The sequence below is a fragment of the Meles meles genome, chromosome 10 (assembly GCF_922984935.1).
Source record: "Meles meles chromosome 10, mMelMel3.1 paternal haplotype, whole genome shotgun sequence".
In the NCBI taxonomy this organism is placed as follows: domain Eukaryota; kingdom Metazoa; phylum Chordata; class Mammalia; order Carnivora; family Mustelidae; genus Meles; species Meles meles.
Window position 1 is genome coordinate 82,645,676 of NC_060075.1, and position 19,037 is coordinate 82,664,712.

General features: G+C 33.5%; 1 protein-coding gene across 4 annotated transcripts in view; it reads left to right on the forward strand.

Annotated features, from left to right (window-relative positions):
* HGF (hepatocyte growth factor) overlaps positions 1 to 19,037 on the forward strand; it is an 83,189-nt gene that overhangs the window by 54,608 nt on the left and 9,544 nt on the right. For all 4 annotated transcript variants that reach the window (XM_046021190.1, XM_046021189.1, XM_046021191.1 and 1 more), the window contains 7 exons: positions 4,013 to 4,146; positions 9,534 to 9,572; positions 10,772 to 10,868; positions 13,451 to 13,525; positions 14,530 to 14,676; positions 15,153 to 15,259; positions 15,344 to 15,489. In XM_046021190.1, the coding sequence (XP_045877146.1) occupies positions 4,013 to 4,146; positions 9,534 to 9,572; positions 10,772 to 10,868; positions 13,451 to 13,525; positions 14,530 to 14,676; positions 15,153 to 15,259; positions 15,344 to 15,489 (745 nt within the window). The remainder of the gene's footprint in view (positions 1 to 4,012; positions 4,147 to 9,533; positions 9,573 to 10,771; positions 10,869 to 13,450; positions 13,526 to 14,529; positions 14,677 to 15,152; positions 15,260 to 15,343; positions 15,490 to 19,037) is intronic.

Sequence of the window (19,037 nt, forward strand, 5' to 3'; positions counted from 1 at the left end):
GAAAAATATGTCTGCCATTCCACCCTAGCAATAGTGCTAGCGTGTTTGAAATTACTAAAGAAGTCTGAGACATACTCCTGACAAAAAACTGAATTTTTCCAAAATCCCAGAATAGATTATGTAGTAGAATAGAAGGAAAAGTTTAGTATCATATGATCAAGCACTTATGCCATGGTTGCTATATGTGAGTTATTATCTTATTTGGCCATCACAATCCTACATAGAAGATATTTCTGTATGTGTGAAAAAGAATTTAAGGGCTCCGAGAGGTTGAGTTATTTTTGCCTCTAGTCCTAATTTAATTTTAACTTTATTCTCTTCCAAAATGTACTTACTAGTGGATGATACGGTTTCAATTAATTTACTTTACAAACAGTGATAGTTCTAAAGCAGTGCTCTCCAACATAAATACAGATTTCACATATGTAAGTTGCATGTGCATTTTGTTTTCTAATAGCTACATTTAAAGGAGTACAAATGAATAGGCAAGACTATTTTAGATAACATTTCTTATTAATTAAATGTCTCTAAAAGCATTTTCATTTCAACATATATTCAATATGAAAATTAATGAATTTTTTACATTTTTTCATATTAAGTCTTCAAGATCTGTATGCATAATTATAAATAGTACTGTAATTGTGAATTAGAATGTAATTCTACTATAATTCCATTTTATTATTATTTTTTTTAAACATTTATTTGACAGAGACAGATCACAAGTAAGATAGAGAGGCAGGCAGAGAGAGAGAGAGAGAGGGAAGCAGGCTCCCCGCTGAGCAGAGAGCCCCATGTGGGACTCGATCCCAGGACCCCGAGATCATGACCCGAGCCGAAGGCAGCAGCTTAACCCTGAGCCACCCAGGCGCCCCTATAATTCCATTTTAATTATTAAATAGAAATAAAAATCACAAAACTTTTCATCATTTTATCTATGGTAATTTTATAGCTCTATTTCATAATCCTGAGTAGAGAATATGCTTCCAAACTGCAGGAACAACACCAAAATAAGTCTAAAACAAAATAACCAAATTAGAGTACCTCTCTATTTGGGCTAGCCACATACCAATGTTTCAGTAGCCACATGTGGCTAGTAGCTACTGTGTTGGACACTGCAGCTCTAGGAGTCCAAAGATATGCAGAATTCTAACCTCATGGATCTCACACTCCAGAATGCCAGCCAACAGCAAATGTCCATACCATATTATAAAAATCATGAAAAATAGCATATTTTATGCTATGAGAGTGCAAAGAAGTGTCTAGACTTAGATGGTCAGGAAGGCTTCCTAGGGAAAGAGAAATTAATTAGAACATATATGTTAAGTAGTAGTTTGTCAAAGGAAGTGTAGGAGGAGCATATGTAAGGCAGAAAGAGTAGCTTGCCCCAAAGCCCAAGACTGAAGTGTTTGAAAATCAGAAATAATTTTGGTAAGGTTGGGGGGAAAAAGGTATATTATAGATAAAGAGAAAATATTTTTAATATACAAAAATTCTGGAAACTAAAAAGTTAAGGACCAAAAAGCTTAAGTAATGAACAAAACACGTTGAGATTTCTAAAAAAAAAAAAAAAAGTATATATAAATTCCCTTCAAACACATGGAAATTATACTTAAATTCACATATAACGAAAGCACCCTTGGCATCTATTTCTTTCTTTCTTTCTTCTTTTTTTTTTTTTTTTTTTTAAGATTTTTGACAGACAGAAATCACAAGCAGGCAGAGAGGAGAGACAGAGAAAGGAGGAAGCAGGCTGGCTTCCCGCTGGGCAGAGAGAACAATCCAGGACTCAATTCCAGAACCCTGGGATCATGACCTGAACTGAAGGCAGAGGCTTTAACCCACTTAGCCACCCAGGCGCCCCATCACCTATTTCTTATCTTCTGCTTACTTTTCATCACTAAAACAAATCTGTCATCTGTCATTTGTCTTTTTAATTAAATATGTGTTTAGGAGGCACCTGGGTGGCTCAGTTGGTTAAGCATCTCTCTAGATTTTGGCTAAAGTCATGATTTCAGGGTCGTGAGATCAAGCCGTGTTGGGCTCTGCAGTGGGAATGGAACCTGCTTAAGATTCTGTTTCCTGGGACGCTTTGGTGGCTCAGTTGGTTAAGCAGCTGCCTACGGGGCAGGTCATGATCCCAGCATCTTGGCATCGAGTCCCACATTGGGCTCCTTGCTCGGCAGGGAACCCGTTTCTCCCTCTGACTCTGCTTGCCACTCTGTCTGCCTGTGCTTGCTTTCTCTCTCTGACAAATAAATAAAATAAAATCTTTAAAAAAAAAAAAAAAGGATTCTCTGTCTCCCTCTCCCTCTGCTCCCCTCCAACCCCCATCTTTTTTTTTTTTTTTAAAGAAAGATGGAGTGTAATTTGGTTAATGTCCACAGAAAAGGAACTCTGCAGTAGCAAGACCATACACAGCCTTGTAAGCTGTGTTTAGAACTTTGGATTTTATCTTAAGCATTAAGATCATTACAGAATTTTAGGTGAAAATTAGCATGATGAAGATTAAATGTTAATTTCAACACTGCTATTTGGTGGCTCTAGCTCTTATGGATTTGTGAGAGACAATTATACTGACTCTGCCTTCAGAAATCTCTGAAGATTTGAACATTGGGAACTTGATATTTTTATGGCAGAAGAATTTACACCTCAAAAATTAGCAAGGACAACAAATAAAGATTTCTTAAACATCTCAGAGTCCCCTTTTAAACATTATCAACATACAATTGGAAATACATTACATATTTATTTAGGGAACTCATAGTTATAACTCTTGATTCACGGAATTTGGGTTGGACATTTGGAAATAGTTGAAAGTTATTTGAAAACAATTTGCAGTGAATTGATGAATGGTTAAGTCTCATGATACCATTTTGGCTTAAGAATAAACTGCAATTGGGTAAGGACATTGTACAGAATGGTGGTTTGAACACTGATTCTGGAAAAAGCCAGTTGTTCAAACCTCTGCTCCACTGCTTATGAGCCATGTGATCTCAGAAAAATTGTTTTCCTTGGATTTCTATTTCATTAAATATAAATTAGCATAATCTTAGAGCCAGTCTCATTAGGTTGGTCTACGGTTATATATGTAAATCACATAAAATAGAATCTGGTACATAGTAAGTACTATTTGTGTTTGCTGTTATTATTGGTCTAGGAAATGAACCTGAGTTTGGAAAGATAGTCCAACTTTACCTGACTAAGCTCCTTCCAGTTTTTAAATGACCCATTAATTACATTCAAGCACGGTCGTAATTAATAATCCAAAACAACTCAGCTACTTGTGTAGTTTTCATGACTTGGTCAGGATGGCCATTTGGAATTTGGCTTTATTAATCTTATCAAAATAAATACTGATGCTTTATGACTGTGCATGATCTAATAAAATAAGAGGATTTTTGCTTTCCTTTTGTAATAAACTTATTTAAGATGTAACGTGAGAAAGTGTTACTCAGTTAATGTCAAAAACTCATATTGTAACTATATAATCACTGAAAGTTTAGATTTTAATTATTTCATTAGCACACTATTATTAATTTTTAGTGTATCTTTCTGTCCTGTCATAATGATTTTGCTAGTAATGCTTTTTATGTTTCTGAAACATGAAAAATGATTTTGCAATAGCTTGCATTTTCTATGTATTTTATGACCTTGATCTTCTTTGTCATCTGCTCTTTCTCTGGCAGTGTTTCTTTATTTCTATGCATAGGGGTGTTGGTTTTCACCTTGCCACTATACTTATTAAATAGAAGGAAAATCACAAAATATTTCATCATTTTATCTATGCAAATTTTGTAGCCTTATTTCATAATTCTGAGTAGAGAATATGCTTCCAAGCTGGAAGAACAACAAAATAAGTCTAAAACAAAATAACCAAAATTCACACCAAATAGAAGCTTGTGTTGTATCTATAATGAAAGTTATGTGCTAGGATTTTATCATCTTGGTGACAGTTTGTTTCTGTTGGACGCACTGAGCATCTTGTGATGTTTAGAGTGTGTTGTTTATGCAGGCATATCTTCTGGGAACCAGATGCTAGTAAGCTGAATAAGAATTACTGTCGGAATCCTGATGATGATGCCCATGGTCCCTGGTGTTACACAGGAAATCCTCTCACTCCATGGGATTATTGTCCTATTTCTCGTTGTGAGTATTTTTAATGACCTTCTTCAGGTGAAATATTTTAAATACTCTGAATCTCCTTTAAGTTGATACCTCATTCGGAGGAGGAAATATAGGAGGGTTGGAATCAATCCTAAAGTGGGGATGCATTCCAGACAACAACAACAACAACAACACACACACACGTGTGTGCCCCTTTCTTCATCTCTCCTGTAGACGAGGAGACATTCTGCTGACCTTTCAAAGATTTTCTTCCTCAGAAGATCCTCATTTGAAATCCAGAAGCAATAAATGGCCATCATTGTAATATGACTGCACCAGAAAAGACCCCCCTCCCAATACTAACTGTTTGAGCTATAGCAGAGCTCTAACAAAGCCCCTGCCCCGTAACAGACCCATCGACAGACCTTAGATACTGTTGCTTTCACTTTCTTCTCAGTGCATTAGCCAAAGACCAAAGAGTCTAGAATATCCCATCCACATCTCTGAGTCAAAGATGATTTCTTTTAAAGATGATTTTTTAAAAGAGTATCAGTGTGTAAAGGATATGTAAAATATATATGTCTGATATACCTCATTTAAAGAGCTCCTATATATTAATAAGAAAATGAGATAATTTAGGAGAAAAATGAAGAAAATGAATCTTCAAGAAAAAGTATAATTAATAAACAAATAAACAAAATACATTAAAGCTTAATAGTGAGAAAAAACCAAATTGTAGTAGCATAAGGTCATTTTCACCAACAGCTTGGCAAATAAGAAAATAATAGTTAATGCCCAATATTAGTGAAGTTCTGGATAGTCAGAATTTTTCAATACTATGCTACTTTGTGAATTGGAAATCTTATCTGAAAGTCAATTTTGAGAAATGTCTTGGGATTTTTCAATGTAGGCACTACTGATATTTTGTACTGCAGGAATCTTTGGTATAGGAAGCTGTCCTACGCACTATAAAATATTTGGTGGTGTCCCTGGCCTCTACCCACTAGGTCAATAAAACCACCCCTGCCTCTAGTTCTGAGAACCAAAAACTATCTTCAGACATTGCCAAGAGTCCCCCTGCGGGACAAAGTCATCCCCAATGAATATCACTGAATAATATATATTGAGATGGGAGTATATCCTCTGTATGATATTGAGTGAAAAAGGCTTATTATAAAGCTGTGTCTACTGACCATTTTACTAGATTACATATCTCATAGCTCTGTGTTTATAACAAACATCTCTTTAAAAAAGATTTTATGTATTTATCTGATAGAGAGAGAGATCAAGAGAGGAACACAGGCAGGGGGTGTGGGAGATGGAGAAGCAGGCTCCCTGCAAGCTGGGAGCCCGATGTGTGGCTCAATCCCAGGACCCTGGGATTATGACCTGAGCCTAAGGCAGATGCTTAACGACTAAATCACCCAGGTGCTCCTATAACAAACATCTTTAAACACTATGTTAAACTATCTCCTGTCTAAAAAGGACATATTTGCATAAGTTCAATAAGAGTCCTATTTAGGAATGTTTCTCTTGGTGGATGGGGAGGAGGAGTGAAATAGATGATGGGGATTATGGAGTACACTTATTTTGATGAGCACTGAGTAATGAATACAACTGTTGAATCACTATATTGTATAGCTGAAACTAATATAGTAACACTGTATGTTAACTATATTGGGATTAAAATTTTAAAAACTCAATAAAATTGAAAGAATATTTTTCGTGTGAGGAAAGCTAGTAGCCAGTACCTTGAAAATAGGAACAGAAGTACCAATTTTAAAAAGATTAGATTGAAGAAATGATGTTTGCTTTAAAACATGAAATACAAACACATAATTTATGACAAATTAAAGAGAAAATTTCTCACCTTAAGTGGAAACAGTAGTCATGTTTCATGAAATTTTAGCATAAAAAGGCAAACTTCTTTTTTTTTTAATTTTTTATTTTATTTTATTTATTTGACAGAGAGAAATCACAACTAGGCAGAGAGGCAGGTAGAGAGAGAGGAGGAAGCAGGCTCCCTGCAGAGCAGAGAGCCCGATGTGGGGCTCGATCCCAGGACCCTGGGATCATGACCTGAGCCTAAGGCAGAGGCTTTAACCCACTGAGCCACCCAGGCGCCCCAAAAGGCAAACTTCTTAAATATGACGTTCATCTAGTATGGCTATTATTAAGACTCAGAATTTCCCAACCTATTTTTAAGAAATAAGTTATTTACATAATGGTAAATAAACACCTTATAGGTTTGGAAAGAAATGGCGTATCATACTATTATATTTTATTCCATCAACTGTAATCATAGCCTTTCAAATTAATTCATGTGTTCCTAATTTTCTATTTTTCTCATATTAGGGTTTGCATAGGTCCTAAAAATGTTCTTCTTTAAAAGATGTCTTTCTAGTTTTAACACTACAAAGCAAAGTTACCTACCCCTCTGGGACATATATCTTTTTAATGATTAAATGATGGTTTTTTATAAATATTAGCTTTACCTGATGGTACCTTTTCGTGAATTGTGAATCTTAATTTATGATTAAGAATAATGGAGGCTAATAAAATAACCAATGGTCTAGGAAGAAGGAAAAAAAGTCAGTCTTCTAAGACAGTTCTATTGCATGTAGACACAGAGAAAAATGCTCTTGTAGAATCGAGCTGTGATTTGGTTTATAAATCTGACAAAGGACTCTAATAATTTAAATGTTTTCAAAACATACTTTCAACTAACATTTTAAAACTAAAAGTTAGTAATGTGCTATTGGAAGACTTCAGAGTGTTATTAGCATATGATTAAATGTTATTGCAGATAACTCATTTTTATTTCAATATATTCTGAACATTAATTTCAATAAATATTTTTATACTGTCATTTTTCTAAATAATATTTATAGCCAGGATTTATTTACACTTTCCTGCTGGTGAAAGGCTAATAAAATTTATCTTTAGAAGATTTGAGTTCTTATTTATTTAACTGTAGAGGCTGTATAAATCATTTTCACACTATACATTTGTATTATAAAACATATAAAAGTTATTTCTTTTAAAAAAATGCTTACAGAGTATTACTTAGCATATAGTTTAAAGATTATCAGATATGTAAAAATAAAATTATAGAAATGCCTATATATTAATCTATACACACACACATTGTAGATCTTGGAAAAATATTCAGTATTAAATACTTAAGAGTGTAGTGGTTAAGAGCTTCAACTCCAACTCCCATGTTAAGAATTTCAGTTCTCTCACTGTAATTGCCTTGGACAACTTAACTTTCATTTCAGTTTGCATTATTTATTCATTTATTAATAATTTTAAATTGAGTGGCTATTGTGTGCAAAGCCCCATATTAGAACATGCTAAATATACAGCAATAGAAACAATATTTTTTTCCTTTGGTTAGTTCTCAGTGTAGAGACATTTATGTAACTAAATAATATTAATATTAATATTTAATATTTACATTAAAATATATAATGAAAATGGGAACATAGATACCTGCCTGGAGCAATTTGTGATGTCCATAATGTTCTGGATTTGGTTGAAACTTTCAGAATACATTAAAGAAAGGTTTTTTTAGTAAGAACTCATATTTGGTTCTGAGGCCATATAAACACCCCCACCCCCACAACACACACACATTTACCTACTCTTCTACAGGTAAAAGTTTTATTATTGACATGTTTCCCTTCAAATTTAAATTGAATCAATACTGAAGATTTGTATCATATATACATGATATATACATGATAAATATATATATGATATATAAATTTCAGATTTTAGTACTGTGGTGGGGCAAAAAGAAGTAAGAATAGTATTTGATGGTAAAATGGCAAAGTCCTAGAGTGCAGTTTCCCAAAGTTTGGCTCAAAGTGTGCAAAAGAAGAACCTAAAATGTTTTTAAAATCTCATAATCTAGCCACCAATTCAGAATCTCTAGAAATCTGATTTCAAGTGATATTTCAGCTTATTCTAAAGTATAAGAAATATTGGTTTAAAGGAAAAATATGTAAGTATAAAATAACTATAATTATCAAATTCCCAAATATATAATATCTATATATTTTTTAAATTTAAATACTCTAATAAATTATAATAATGAAATATTTTGCTGACCTATTAACTTGATGCTTAGAAACAGAAAACTTGAGGGGCGCCTCAAGGGTGGCTCAGTGGGTTAAAGCCTCTGCCATCGGCTCGGGTCATGGGCTCAGGTCATAGGCTCAGGTCATGATCCCAGGGTCCTGGGATAGAGCCCCGCATTAGGCTCTCTGCTTGGCGGGGAGCCTGCTTCCCTTCCTCTCTCTCTGTCTACTTGTGATCTCTTTCTGTCAAGTAAATAAATAAAATCTTTGAAAAGAAAAAGAAAAAAAAAGAAATAGAAAACTTGATATACAATTAAGAAGTCTAGTATTCTTCATCACAATACCAGAAGGAATAAATATCTAGTTTTTAATATTAGAATTTTAAGTAATTGATTTGAATGGAAAAACCAATATCCTTGATGTTTTAATGACCATAGTTGGCCTCAATCCTAATTTGTAGTATGAGCTAAAACACTGACCTCTGCTGACTCTAAGACAAAACCCTCCCCCAGGCTATGCTAAAGGGAAAGGGAAATGATGAAATTTCTATGTTTTCCTTTACACTTATTCATTTAAAATATCTAGATCTGGAAGATGAACATAAATAAAAGCTCTTTAGCATGTATTAATTCTCATGAGATTCCCCATAAATAACAATCAAATTTGCATGTATTACAAATGAATTCATATGCCATTATTATTTTGTTGCCGGTTTATTTGAGCTCGGGGCATTTCCAGGGATTAACAACCAGCTGGGTCTAAACAGTGCCTGACTAAACTCTATGCCATCAATTCTGAACAGACAGACATTAAACTACAGGAAATGTCCTATGCCTCATTCATTATTGCATAAGTATTTTCTAATCCTAGCATCTTCCAAGCTTTTCTCTTTGCAGCCATTAAACCCCAGTAGGGAGGTTATGAAAAAGTAGTAAGTTATGAGGTTTTAGTTCTCTTTTTTCATACATTTTTATTATAGTATGGAAAAAACAATCTTTGAAGTATTCTAATGAAACAATTATATTTTGTTATCCCTCTTTTTCCATTAGTGACATTGATTTCTATCTTCTAGAATTCTTGAAGAGTTTTCTGAAACATGATGTTTCAATTATCTTCAACCATATTAAAACATATAAGTAATTTTCAGAAAAAATAAAAAGTGCCCAAATTACAGTAAAAAAAAAAAACAGTCTATATATCTGAATGGCCCAAGCAAACATTTGCATTTCAATATGTAGTTTTGGTTCTACATAACAGAAATATGTATGTTTGTGTATTTATATGTATGTATGTGTATGTCTCTATATAACAGAAACATATATGTGTATAAATTTATTTTTACAGGTGAAGGTGATACCACACCTACAATAGTCAATTTAGACCGTAAGTAATCTTTTAAAATTATAGTTTATTTGACTCTCTACGTGTCAGAAATGATGTCATAATTTTCTTCATGGAAAAATTTCACAATATTAACTTCTATCACAAAAATAAGTTAATCTATTTGTTTTTATTAATTTTTCTATGTGCATGTGTAAAAGAGGTTACAAAGGCAATTACATACTGAATATCCAAATTCAGTTCTCAGAAAATATAAGATGTTATATTTAACTTTGAAAAGAGCATTTCTCTTGTTTGTCATTTTGGACAAAATGTATGTAATGGATTTTCACCATCCTTTAAATTAAATCAGGATGCTAAAGTTAGAAAGAATAAAATCAGAAGCTTGGAAAATTATGCAGGGTGTCCATCCTACTTTATCTTTAAGGCTCTTTAAATGATCCACTAGGTAAAAGATGATACAAACTGAGAGGTTCAGTGAATCCTCAATTTAAGAAAATCTTTGGAGCTGCTTGTTTTTGATTTTTACATAATTCTTGGGCTGAAGGAAGATACTCAAGTGTTTTGACTTAAGAGACCACCTCCTGTATCCCAGGCTGAAAAAGCAAATGGAAATTTTAGACCATGCACAGGAGTAGAAAGGATAAGGCAAGGAATATGGAGGAGGGTCAGGAAAAAGTTGACTCCAAAGAATTTGGTATTTTGTCATTTGGATATAATGATTTGGACATAACAATTATGTCATCTGGATACAATTTCAGTAAATACAATGTTGGTAAGCTGTTTCAAAATGGCTCTACATTCTTAATATAAAAATTCAGGAGTAATAAAAAAACAAGTAGTTTTTTTTATTGAGGCTATTGATTACCACTGACATTTAGAAATAACTATTGTAAATACCATTGTTTCATTTTATATTGAGATTTGTGCAAGAAATACAATTAGTGTTAGACTTGAAGAGCCTGTACTTAGTGCTTGATGAGCAAATCATTGTCACTGTGGAAATACCTAGAGTTGATTCATTTTTTCTATGTTGCTTGTCTCCTTAGATGAGCATGGCAAACATTTTAGGCCTGCTTTGACACTCCAGTCTTAATACTTACCTTCTTTCCCCCCAAATGTACTGACAAAATTACCATAGTTACATTTCTTTAATTACCATTGCTTTTAAGAAACTGAGAGGCATTGATTATTTCAAAATGTTTTGTTAAAATGTTATTTATTTTTGGTCCTCTTTTTAGATCCTGTAATATCTTGTGCCAAAACAAAACAATTACGAGTTGTAAATGGAATTCCAACGCGAACTAATGTAGGATGGATGGTTAGTTTAAAATACAGGTAATTATTAATAGACACAAATTACATGTGTTTGGATTATTTGCAAAAGTCGTATTTCCAACAGGATGGTTGTAAGCACCCATTTGAGTGGGACACAAGAAGAGACTGACCGTATTCTGCTTGCTGAACATCCCTGGATTTTACAATATGTGCCTTCAGAGATAGCGCCTTTTTATATGTTCATGGAGGTCCCATATGTGATGACACTGTCTCTGATTACAAGTCAGAGTGATTGAGAAAACACAACTACACAGAGAAACTACTTATACCTTGATATCACTGTAATAGTTGTAATACACATGTAATTATTTTCCTAATCTAGGATATTATGACTTTACTTTCTAACACACCCACGCATAATAGTATCAGAAATTTTACATTTGCTTTTAATTTCTATTTTTTCATTGTAATTCAAATGAAAATAACAATAATTTTAAGTTCTAGAATATTTTATCATTTTTTAAAAAATGACATGCTATACTGACAGTATGGTATATCAAACTATATTGATAGTTGACGAGCCTTGCTATTACACTATTCAGTATGGATAAAAAAATTTCTCGTTGTCTATGTCTCAATGCTCTTGAGAATCAAAGATATGTTCTCAGTAATATCACTTTGCACAATATATTCTTATACCAAAATTAAGATTAGTAATTACGTTTGAAGAATTAAGTATTGAAAATAGGAGTTAAGTTAAAATCGGATCTTACAAATTCCTATATACTACATATATTATGCCATATGGTAATCAGACTGTTAAAGTATCTTTGTATCTGTCTTTACTGGAAGCTCATCATACAACTTACCCCCAAATATACCTGAATTCAAACCACATTATCCCTTGTTTTAAAGACACCCCATTTTTCCTTCCAAGCCTTTAAGCTGTTGTTCCCACTAAATGTTGTAGCTTTCTTTCTCCATATTTTGTGCCTGCAAAATCCTTCTCAATCTTCACATACTAACTCGAATATCTCCTCTTTTTGGTGACCCTTTTTGTTCCTTTACCTCTAACTTCCTAGAGTAGAGGAAGAAAGTACATCTTTTGCTACAATTAAACTCCACATTGACCTTTAGAATAAAGACAACTTGAATCCAAAGTTCTTTTATGAATAAGCCAATTCTTAAGAAGCATGGAGTTTATATCCTTTTATATAAACATACATAAGACTTTAGACACCAGGTAGAAGATGGTCTAAGTTCTTTTAATATATCTGTCTTGCAAGAAGAAACCCATCAAATTTTACAAATATTTATGTTGATAATTATAGTGTAGCTGTCCTAGGTGTGTAGTACTGAAACAGAATTGTGAAACTCACCAGAATATTACAGCCAATTATGAAATATAAAGATTTAATGAAAGCTGCCAACTTTGGGGGAAGACTGTTTCATTTTATTTCTGAAAGAAAATGTTCCAGGAATCCATATATCTGAATGAATAAGTGATTCTTTGCAAATCTCATGACTCCAGGAAAAAAAAAAAGGGGCATATACTTCTAAATTTTTTATTACCCATGGGAGAATGTATAAGAATACTCCTTTGGAAGTCTCCATCCTTTTAGGAGCAGGTGAAACTCTTTTACATCAGATTAGAGTAGTATAAACTTTTAGATAAATATATTTTTCTTTTAAATCCAAGTCCTCAGTAAAAACAGCTGGTTAGTTATTCTTCCAAAACACTTACTGAGAGGAACAGAAATTAAAACTCGATATATAATCTCATCCTCCTCTGTGGTACAGGCCATAAATAATTGTGGTCTTAGTCTGGGAAACTTCTTCTATTACCCTCTGAAGCACTGAACATCTGTACTCTTTGGAAATGTAAATTGTGAAAAGTTGTGCTTTTTTTCCATTTCTCTGCCAAAAAATAATGCATCTACAGATTTAGGATATGATCAAATAAATGTACTAGTATTTTTTATTCTCTACAAATATTTTATAATTTCCTAAAGGATACGTTTACAAAATGGTTCTAATTTTGTAAGTGAAATTTTATATTGCTTCTTTTAAGCTGAACAAATTTACTCAAACTCAGCGATGTTCTAAGTTAATGTATCAAAAATAAATAATGGTAATCAAGAAGGGAATAGTGTATAAATATGTATTGCTACCATCAGATAGTTTTCATAGTTTATGTAAAAACTCAGGTTTGCATATTTATAATCAGACATTGAATTTAAAACCATGTTGTTTTTGTTGTTCTTTTGTGATTTTTTTTTTTTTTTTGTTTATTCTAACTATTCTATTTTTGTAGTACATACTTTCTCTCCCAAGGATAGGGACACACACATGTGAATGTGCGTGTTGGCAATGGATGTTGGTGTGTAGTGACAGGGCTCCTTATACAAAAATAAAGTTGATTTCCTAAAATTGTAATCACATTATAAAAAATGCTAATGCTACAATCATCAAATATCATCCTTTCAGTCAAAGAATTACTCACTTTATTTTAGTTGAGTTAATTTCTACATTTTCTCCCAAATGCGCTTATTTTTTAACAAACAGAGCCATAGGTTTTGCATTAATTGGCAGGCACCCTTTCCACACAGATGTTACTTGTTTCTCTTTCCTGTTTCTCATAGAAATAAACATATCTGTGGAGGATCATTGATAAAGGAAAGTTGGATTCTTACCGCAAGACAATGCTTCCCTTCTCGGTAAGTGTTTCTGAAACCAATATTTGTTTTGAGCACTTAAAAATATGTAGGGCTTCCATTTAGCTTTCAGGCTTAGAATGTGTATTCATTTAACAGATTCAGCAACAAGGGATGAGTAAATTAATTTTTTTCTTTAAATTTAGTTCACAAAGCCTACTTTGATGTAATGGATATTTGCAACTGGATACTCCTTCTGTTCCGTTCTTTCCACAATTGGCATTACTCTCATTTGGGGGGAAATTTTGCTAGAATTATGTAAATTACTTTTCCTCAACTTCTTCCTTGCATGCTGTATGTCTAGGTAGACATCCTGGGAAAAATTTTTAATGAGAATTAGCCTAAGGAAATTTAGGGAGGCAGCATTTGTAAGCTTACTTCCTGATTCTCATCAAGGTCACTGATTTTGTTAGTATAAATTTTTAATCCTCATTGGCAAATTTGGGGCACCTGGGTGGCTCAGTGGGTTAAAGCCTCTCCCTTCGGCTCAGGTCATGATCCCAGGGTCCTGGGATCGAGCCCCACATCGGGCTCTCTGCTCCACAGGGAGCCTGCTTCCCCCTCTCTCTCTGCCTGCCTCTCTGCCTAGTTGTGATTTCTCTCTGTCAAATAAATAAAATATTAAAAAAAATTTAAAAAAATAAAAAAAATCCTCATTGACAAATCAAACATATACAAAGTTAAGAAGGAAAATCTGCAGAAAATTATAATTCATATAATGTGCTTTACCTGAAAATTTTTCAAATATAATTTACTCTTAAGTCTAGTCAAAAGGTCTTCTTTTTCCTTAAATAGCTGTTTCAAAATTGAGCAGTTTAAAGGCTCTTTTTGCTTCTGTGTGCTTGTAGCATTCAGAATCTCCATAACAAATGTGTTGCTCTTTATTATACTTTGATTCAAATTTTAAATTTAGGTTATTTATCTGCCCTTATAAACTGAAATAATAATATGTGTGAACAATATCATCCAGTTTAAAATTATATTTTACATTTTAATTTTTTACTTAGAAACAAAGACTTGAAAGATTATGAAGCTTGGCTTGGGATTCATGATGTCCACGGAAAAGGAGATGAAAAACGCAAACAGGTTCTAAATGTTTCCCAGCTGGTATACGGGCCTGAAGGATCAGATCTGGTATTACTGAAGCTTGCTAGGTTAGTTGCTTGAGACTGTATTGCATTTTTAACCTACAGTGGAATTAGTGAAGCTTTTTCTCTCTTTTATGTAAATGTATTATAAAAGCTTGTCATATGTCCTGTGTGTGTGTATAGAAAAAAAGAGAGTCATCTTCAAAATTTTCAAAAATTAATGAAGTTTGACCAACAGTCTGATCAGCCTGCTCTAAAATCAAAACTTAGTGAATAATCATTTTAACTTTAATAGTTAAAATAATGAATAAAAAATGCAGTGACCATTTAGCAAGTAATATTAGCAAGTAAGTGACTCATTTCTCAGTTACCTACTCCTACCTCTACTACATACATTGAATATTAGACATTCTCTTTTTCTTAAGAAATAAGACTGTTTATTCTCTCTTAATCTCATATTAAAAATTAACACCAAATTTTAATTTGTTAATTTTGTGTTGAATTCAATCAAAGATATTTACTATTGTATTTTCTATTTTCAGGCCTGCTGTCCTGGATGATTTTGTTAGTACAATCGATTTACCAAATTATGGATGCACCATTCCTGAAAAAACCACTTGCAGTGTTTATGGCTGGGGGTATACTGGATGTAAGCTATTTTTAAAATGATAAGGCAATATCATACTTATTTTATTTAAAACAATTCTAACTGTACATTTTTACCCCATTCTAGCCATCAGCTTTGATGGTCTATTACGAGTAGCACATCTCTATATTATGGGAAATGAGAAATGCAGTCAGTACCATCAAGGGAAGGTGACTCTGAATGAGTCTGAAATATGTGCTGGAGCTGAAAATATTGCATCGGGACCATGTGAGGTAAAAAGAGCATTTTTTAAAAAATAAGAAGTATATAATAAATATCATAGCTTCATATGTTTCTTTTTTTTTTTAATTTGTTTATTTACAGCATAGCAGTGTTCATTGTTTTGGCATCACACCCAGTGCTCCATGTAGTACGTGCCCTCCCTATTACCCACCACCTTGTTCCTCAACCTCCCACCCCACCCCCCACCCCCGCCCCTTCAAAACCCTCTGGTTGTTTTTCAGAGTCCATAGTCTCTCATGGTTCATCTCCCCTTCCAGTTTCCCTCAACTCCCTCTCCTCTCCATCTCCCCATGTCCTCCATGTTATTTGTTATACTCCACAAATAAGTAAGACCATATGATACTTGACTCTCTCTGTTTGACTTATTTCGCTCAGCATAATTTCTTCCAGTCCCGTCCATGTTGCTACAAAAGTTGGGTATTCATCCTTTCTGATGGAGGCATAATACTCCATTGTGTATATGGACCACATCTTCCTTATCCATTCATCCATTGAAGGGCATCTTGGTTCTTTCCACAGTTTGGCGACCGTAGCCATTGCTGCAATAAACATTGGGGTACAGATGGCCCTTCTTTTCACTACATCTGCATCTTTGGGGTAAATACCCAGCAGTGCAATTGCAGGGTCATAGGGAAGCTCTATTCTTAATTTCTTGAGGAATCTCCACACTGTTCTCCAAAGTGGCTGCACTAACTTGCATTCCCACCAACAGTGGAAGAGGGTTCCCCTTTCTCCACATCTTCTCCAACACACGTTGTTTCCTGTCTTGCATATGTTTCTTTTGTGTGTGTGTTTGGTCCACTTTTCTCAAATAAAAATCATTCTCTACCAACAAAGAGAATTTGGGAAGATAACTCCCTTCGTTATTCTTGTACACTTATTTTAAATAAACAGTAAGAAAATCCATATTTCATTATCGGCAAGCTGTGATGATATTTGTCTCTCAGAAAGGCAATAAACTAATACAACCAGAACTCTAGGGGAAAGCTGTTCAAATTAAAAGTATCCAAAATGCAGTTTGATACAATAGCTTGCATTTTTCTAATGTTTTCTAAAGTTATCAGATCTTCCCAAATTCTGCCTAAATGAACTCTATGTCTGGTTTTAAACTTTTAAATGTGTTTTTGGTTAACCCAGTGTGTGTGTGCTTGTGCGTGTGTGTGGTTTAAACAAATTCTATTTTAAAAAACCAAAAGGTCGAAGTTGGTGACTTTAAGAGCTTGAACATTTTCATTTGTTAGGCGATTGTTTTTTTCAACTTGGCAGTATTCCAAATTTTATTTTACATAGACAAGCTGTTAAACTATTATTTTACATGTTTTTTTATATTTTAAATTTTATCTATTTTATTTTATGCACATTTTGTGCTTTTAAAATTATTTATGAAGTTGAGAATTTTTTTTTTACATTTTTATTCAAAATTTTAATTCCATTATGGTTAACATTAAGTGTTATATCACTTTATGCTATACAATATAGTGATTCAAAAATTCAACACATTACTCAAGGCTCATCATGTAATCTTAATCCCCTTCACCTATTTCACCTCCCTCTACTCTGGTAACCATCAGTATGCTCTCTATTGTTAAGATTCTGGGGTTTTTTTGTTTTTGTTTTTGGGTTTGGTTTTTTTTTTTTGGTTTGTCTTTTTTTCCTTTGTTGTGTTTCCTAAATTGCACATATGAGCGAAATCATATGGTATTTGTCTTTCTCTGACTCACTTATTTCACTTAGCATTATACTCTCTAGATTCATCCTTGTTGCTGCATGCAAATGGCAAGATTTCATTCTTTTTTATGTCTGAGTAATATTCCTGTGTGTGTGTGTGTGTGTGTGTGTGTGTGTGTGTGTATCAGATCTTCATTATCCATTCATCTATTGATGGACACTTGAGCTGCTTCCATAATTTGGCTATTGTAAGTAATGCTGCAATAAACAGGGGTTCACATACCTTTTTGAATTACTGTTTTCATATATCTAGGGTGAATACCTAGTAGTGGAATTACTGGATCATACAGTAGTTCTATTTTTAATTTTTTGAGGAACCTGCATACTGTCTTCCACAGTAGTTATACCAGTTTGCATTCCCACCAATAGTGCAAGAGGGTTCCTTGTTTTTCCACATCCTGCCAATATTTGATGTTTCTAGTGTTTTTAATTTTAGTCATTCTAACAGATATGAGATAATATCTTGTGGTTTTGATTTACATTTACCCGATGTTAAGTGATGTTGAGCATCTTTTCATGTGTCTGTTGGCCATCTGTGTATTTTTGAAGAAATGTTGCTCTTATCTTCTGACCATTTTTCAATTGGATTATTTATTTTTTGGGTGTCGATTTATATAAGTTTTATATATTTTGGATGTTAACCCTTCATCAGATATGTCATTTGCAAATATCCTCTCCCATTCATTAGGTAGCCTTTTAGTTTGTTGACTGTTTCTTTCACTGTGCAAAAGCTTTTTATTTTGATTTTTGATGTAGTCCCAGTAATCTATTTTTTGCTTTTGTTTCCCTTACCTCAAGAGACATAGCTAGAAAAAATGACTTATGGCTTATTTCAGAGAAATTACTGCCTGTGTTCTCTTCTATGGTTTTTATGGCTTCAAGTCTCACATTTATGTCCTTAATCCATTTTGAATTTATTTTTGTGTATTGTGTAAAAAGTGGTCCAGTTTCATTCTGTTGCCTATAGCCAGTTTTCCAAACACCGTTTGTTGAAGAGACTGTCGTTTTCCCATTACATCTTCCTTCCTCCTTTGCCGAAGATTAATTGACTATATAATTATGGGTTTATTTCTGAATTTTCTTTTTTTTTTTTTTTAAAGATTTTGTTTATTTGTCTGACAGACAGAGATCACAAGTAGGCAGAGAGGCAGGCAGAGAGAGAGGGGGAAGCAGGCTCCCTGCTGAGCAGAGAGCCCAATGCGGGGCTTGATCCCAGGACCCTGGGATCATGACCTGAGCTGAAGACAGAGGCTTTAACCCACTGAGGCACCCAGGTGTCCCTATTTCTGAATTTTCTATTCTGTTCCATTGATCTATGTGTCTGTTTGCCAGTGCCATACAGTTTTGATTATGACAGCTTTGTAGTATATCTTAAAATCTAGGATTGTGATACCTCCAGTTTCATTCTTCTTTTTCAATTGTTTTGCCTATTCAGGGTATTTTGTGATTCTGTACAAATTTGATTGGTTGCTTTTCCTAGTTCTGTGAAAAATGGTGTTGGTATGTTGATAGGGATTGCATTAAATCTGTAGATTGCTCTGTGTAACATGGACATTTTAACAATATTTGTTCTCTCAGTCCATGAACATGGACTGTCATTCCCTTTCTTTATGTTATCTTCAATTTCTTTCATCATTGTTTTATAGTTTTTAGAACACAGGTCTTTCACTATCTTGGTTAAGTTTATTTCTAGGTATTTCATTATCTTTGGTGCAATTGTAAATGGGATTGTTTTCTTAATTTCTCTTTCTGCTACTTCATTATTTGTATATGGAAATGCATTAGATTTCTTTTTTTTAAATTTAATTTT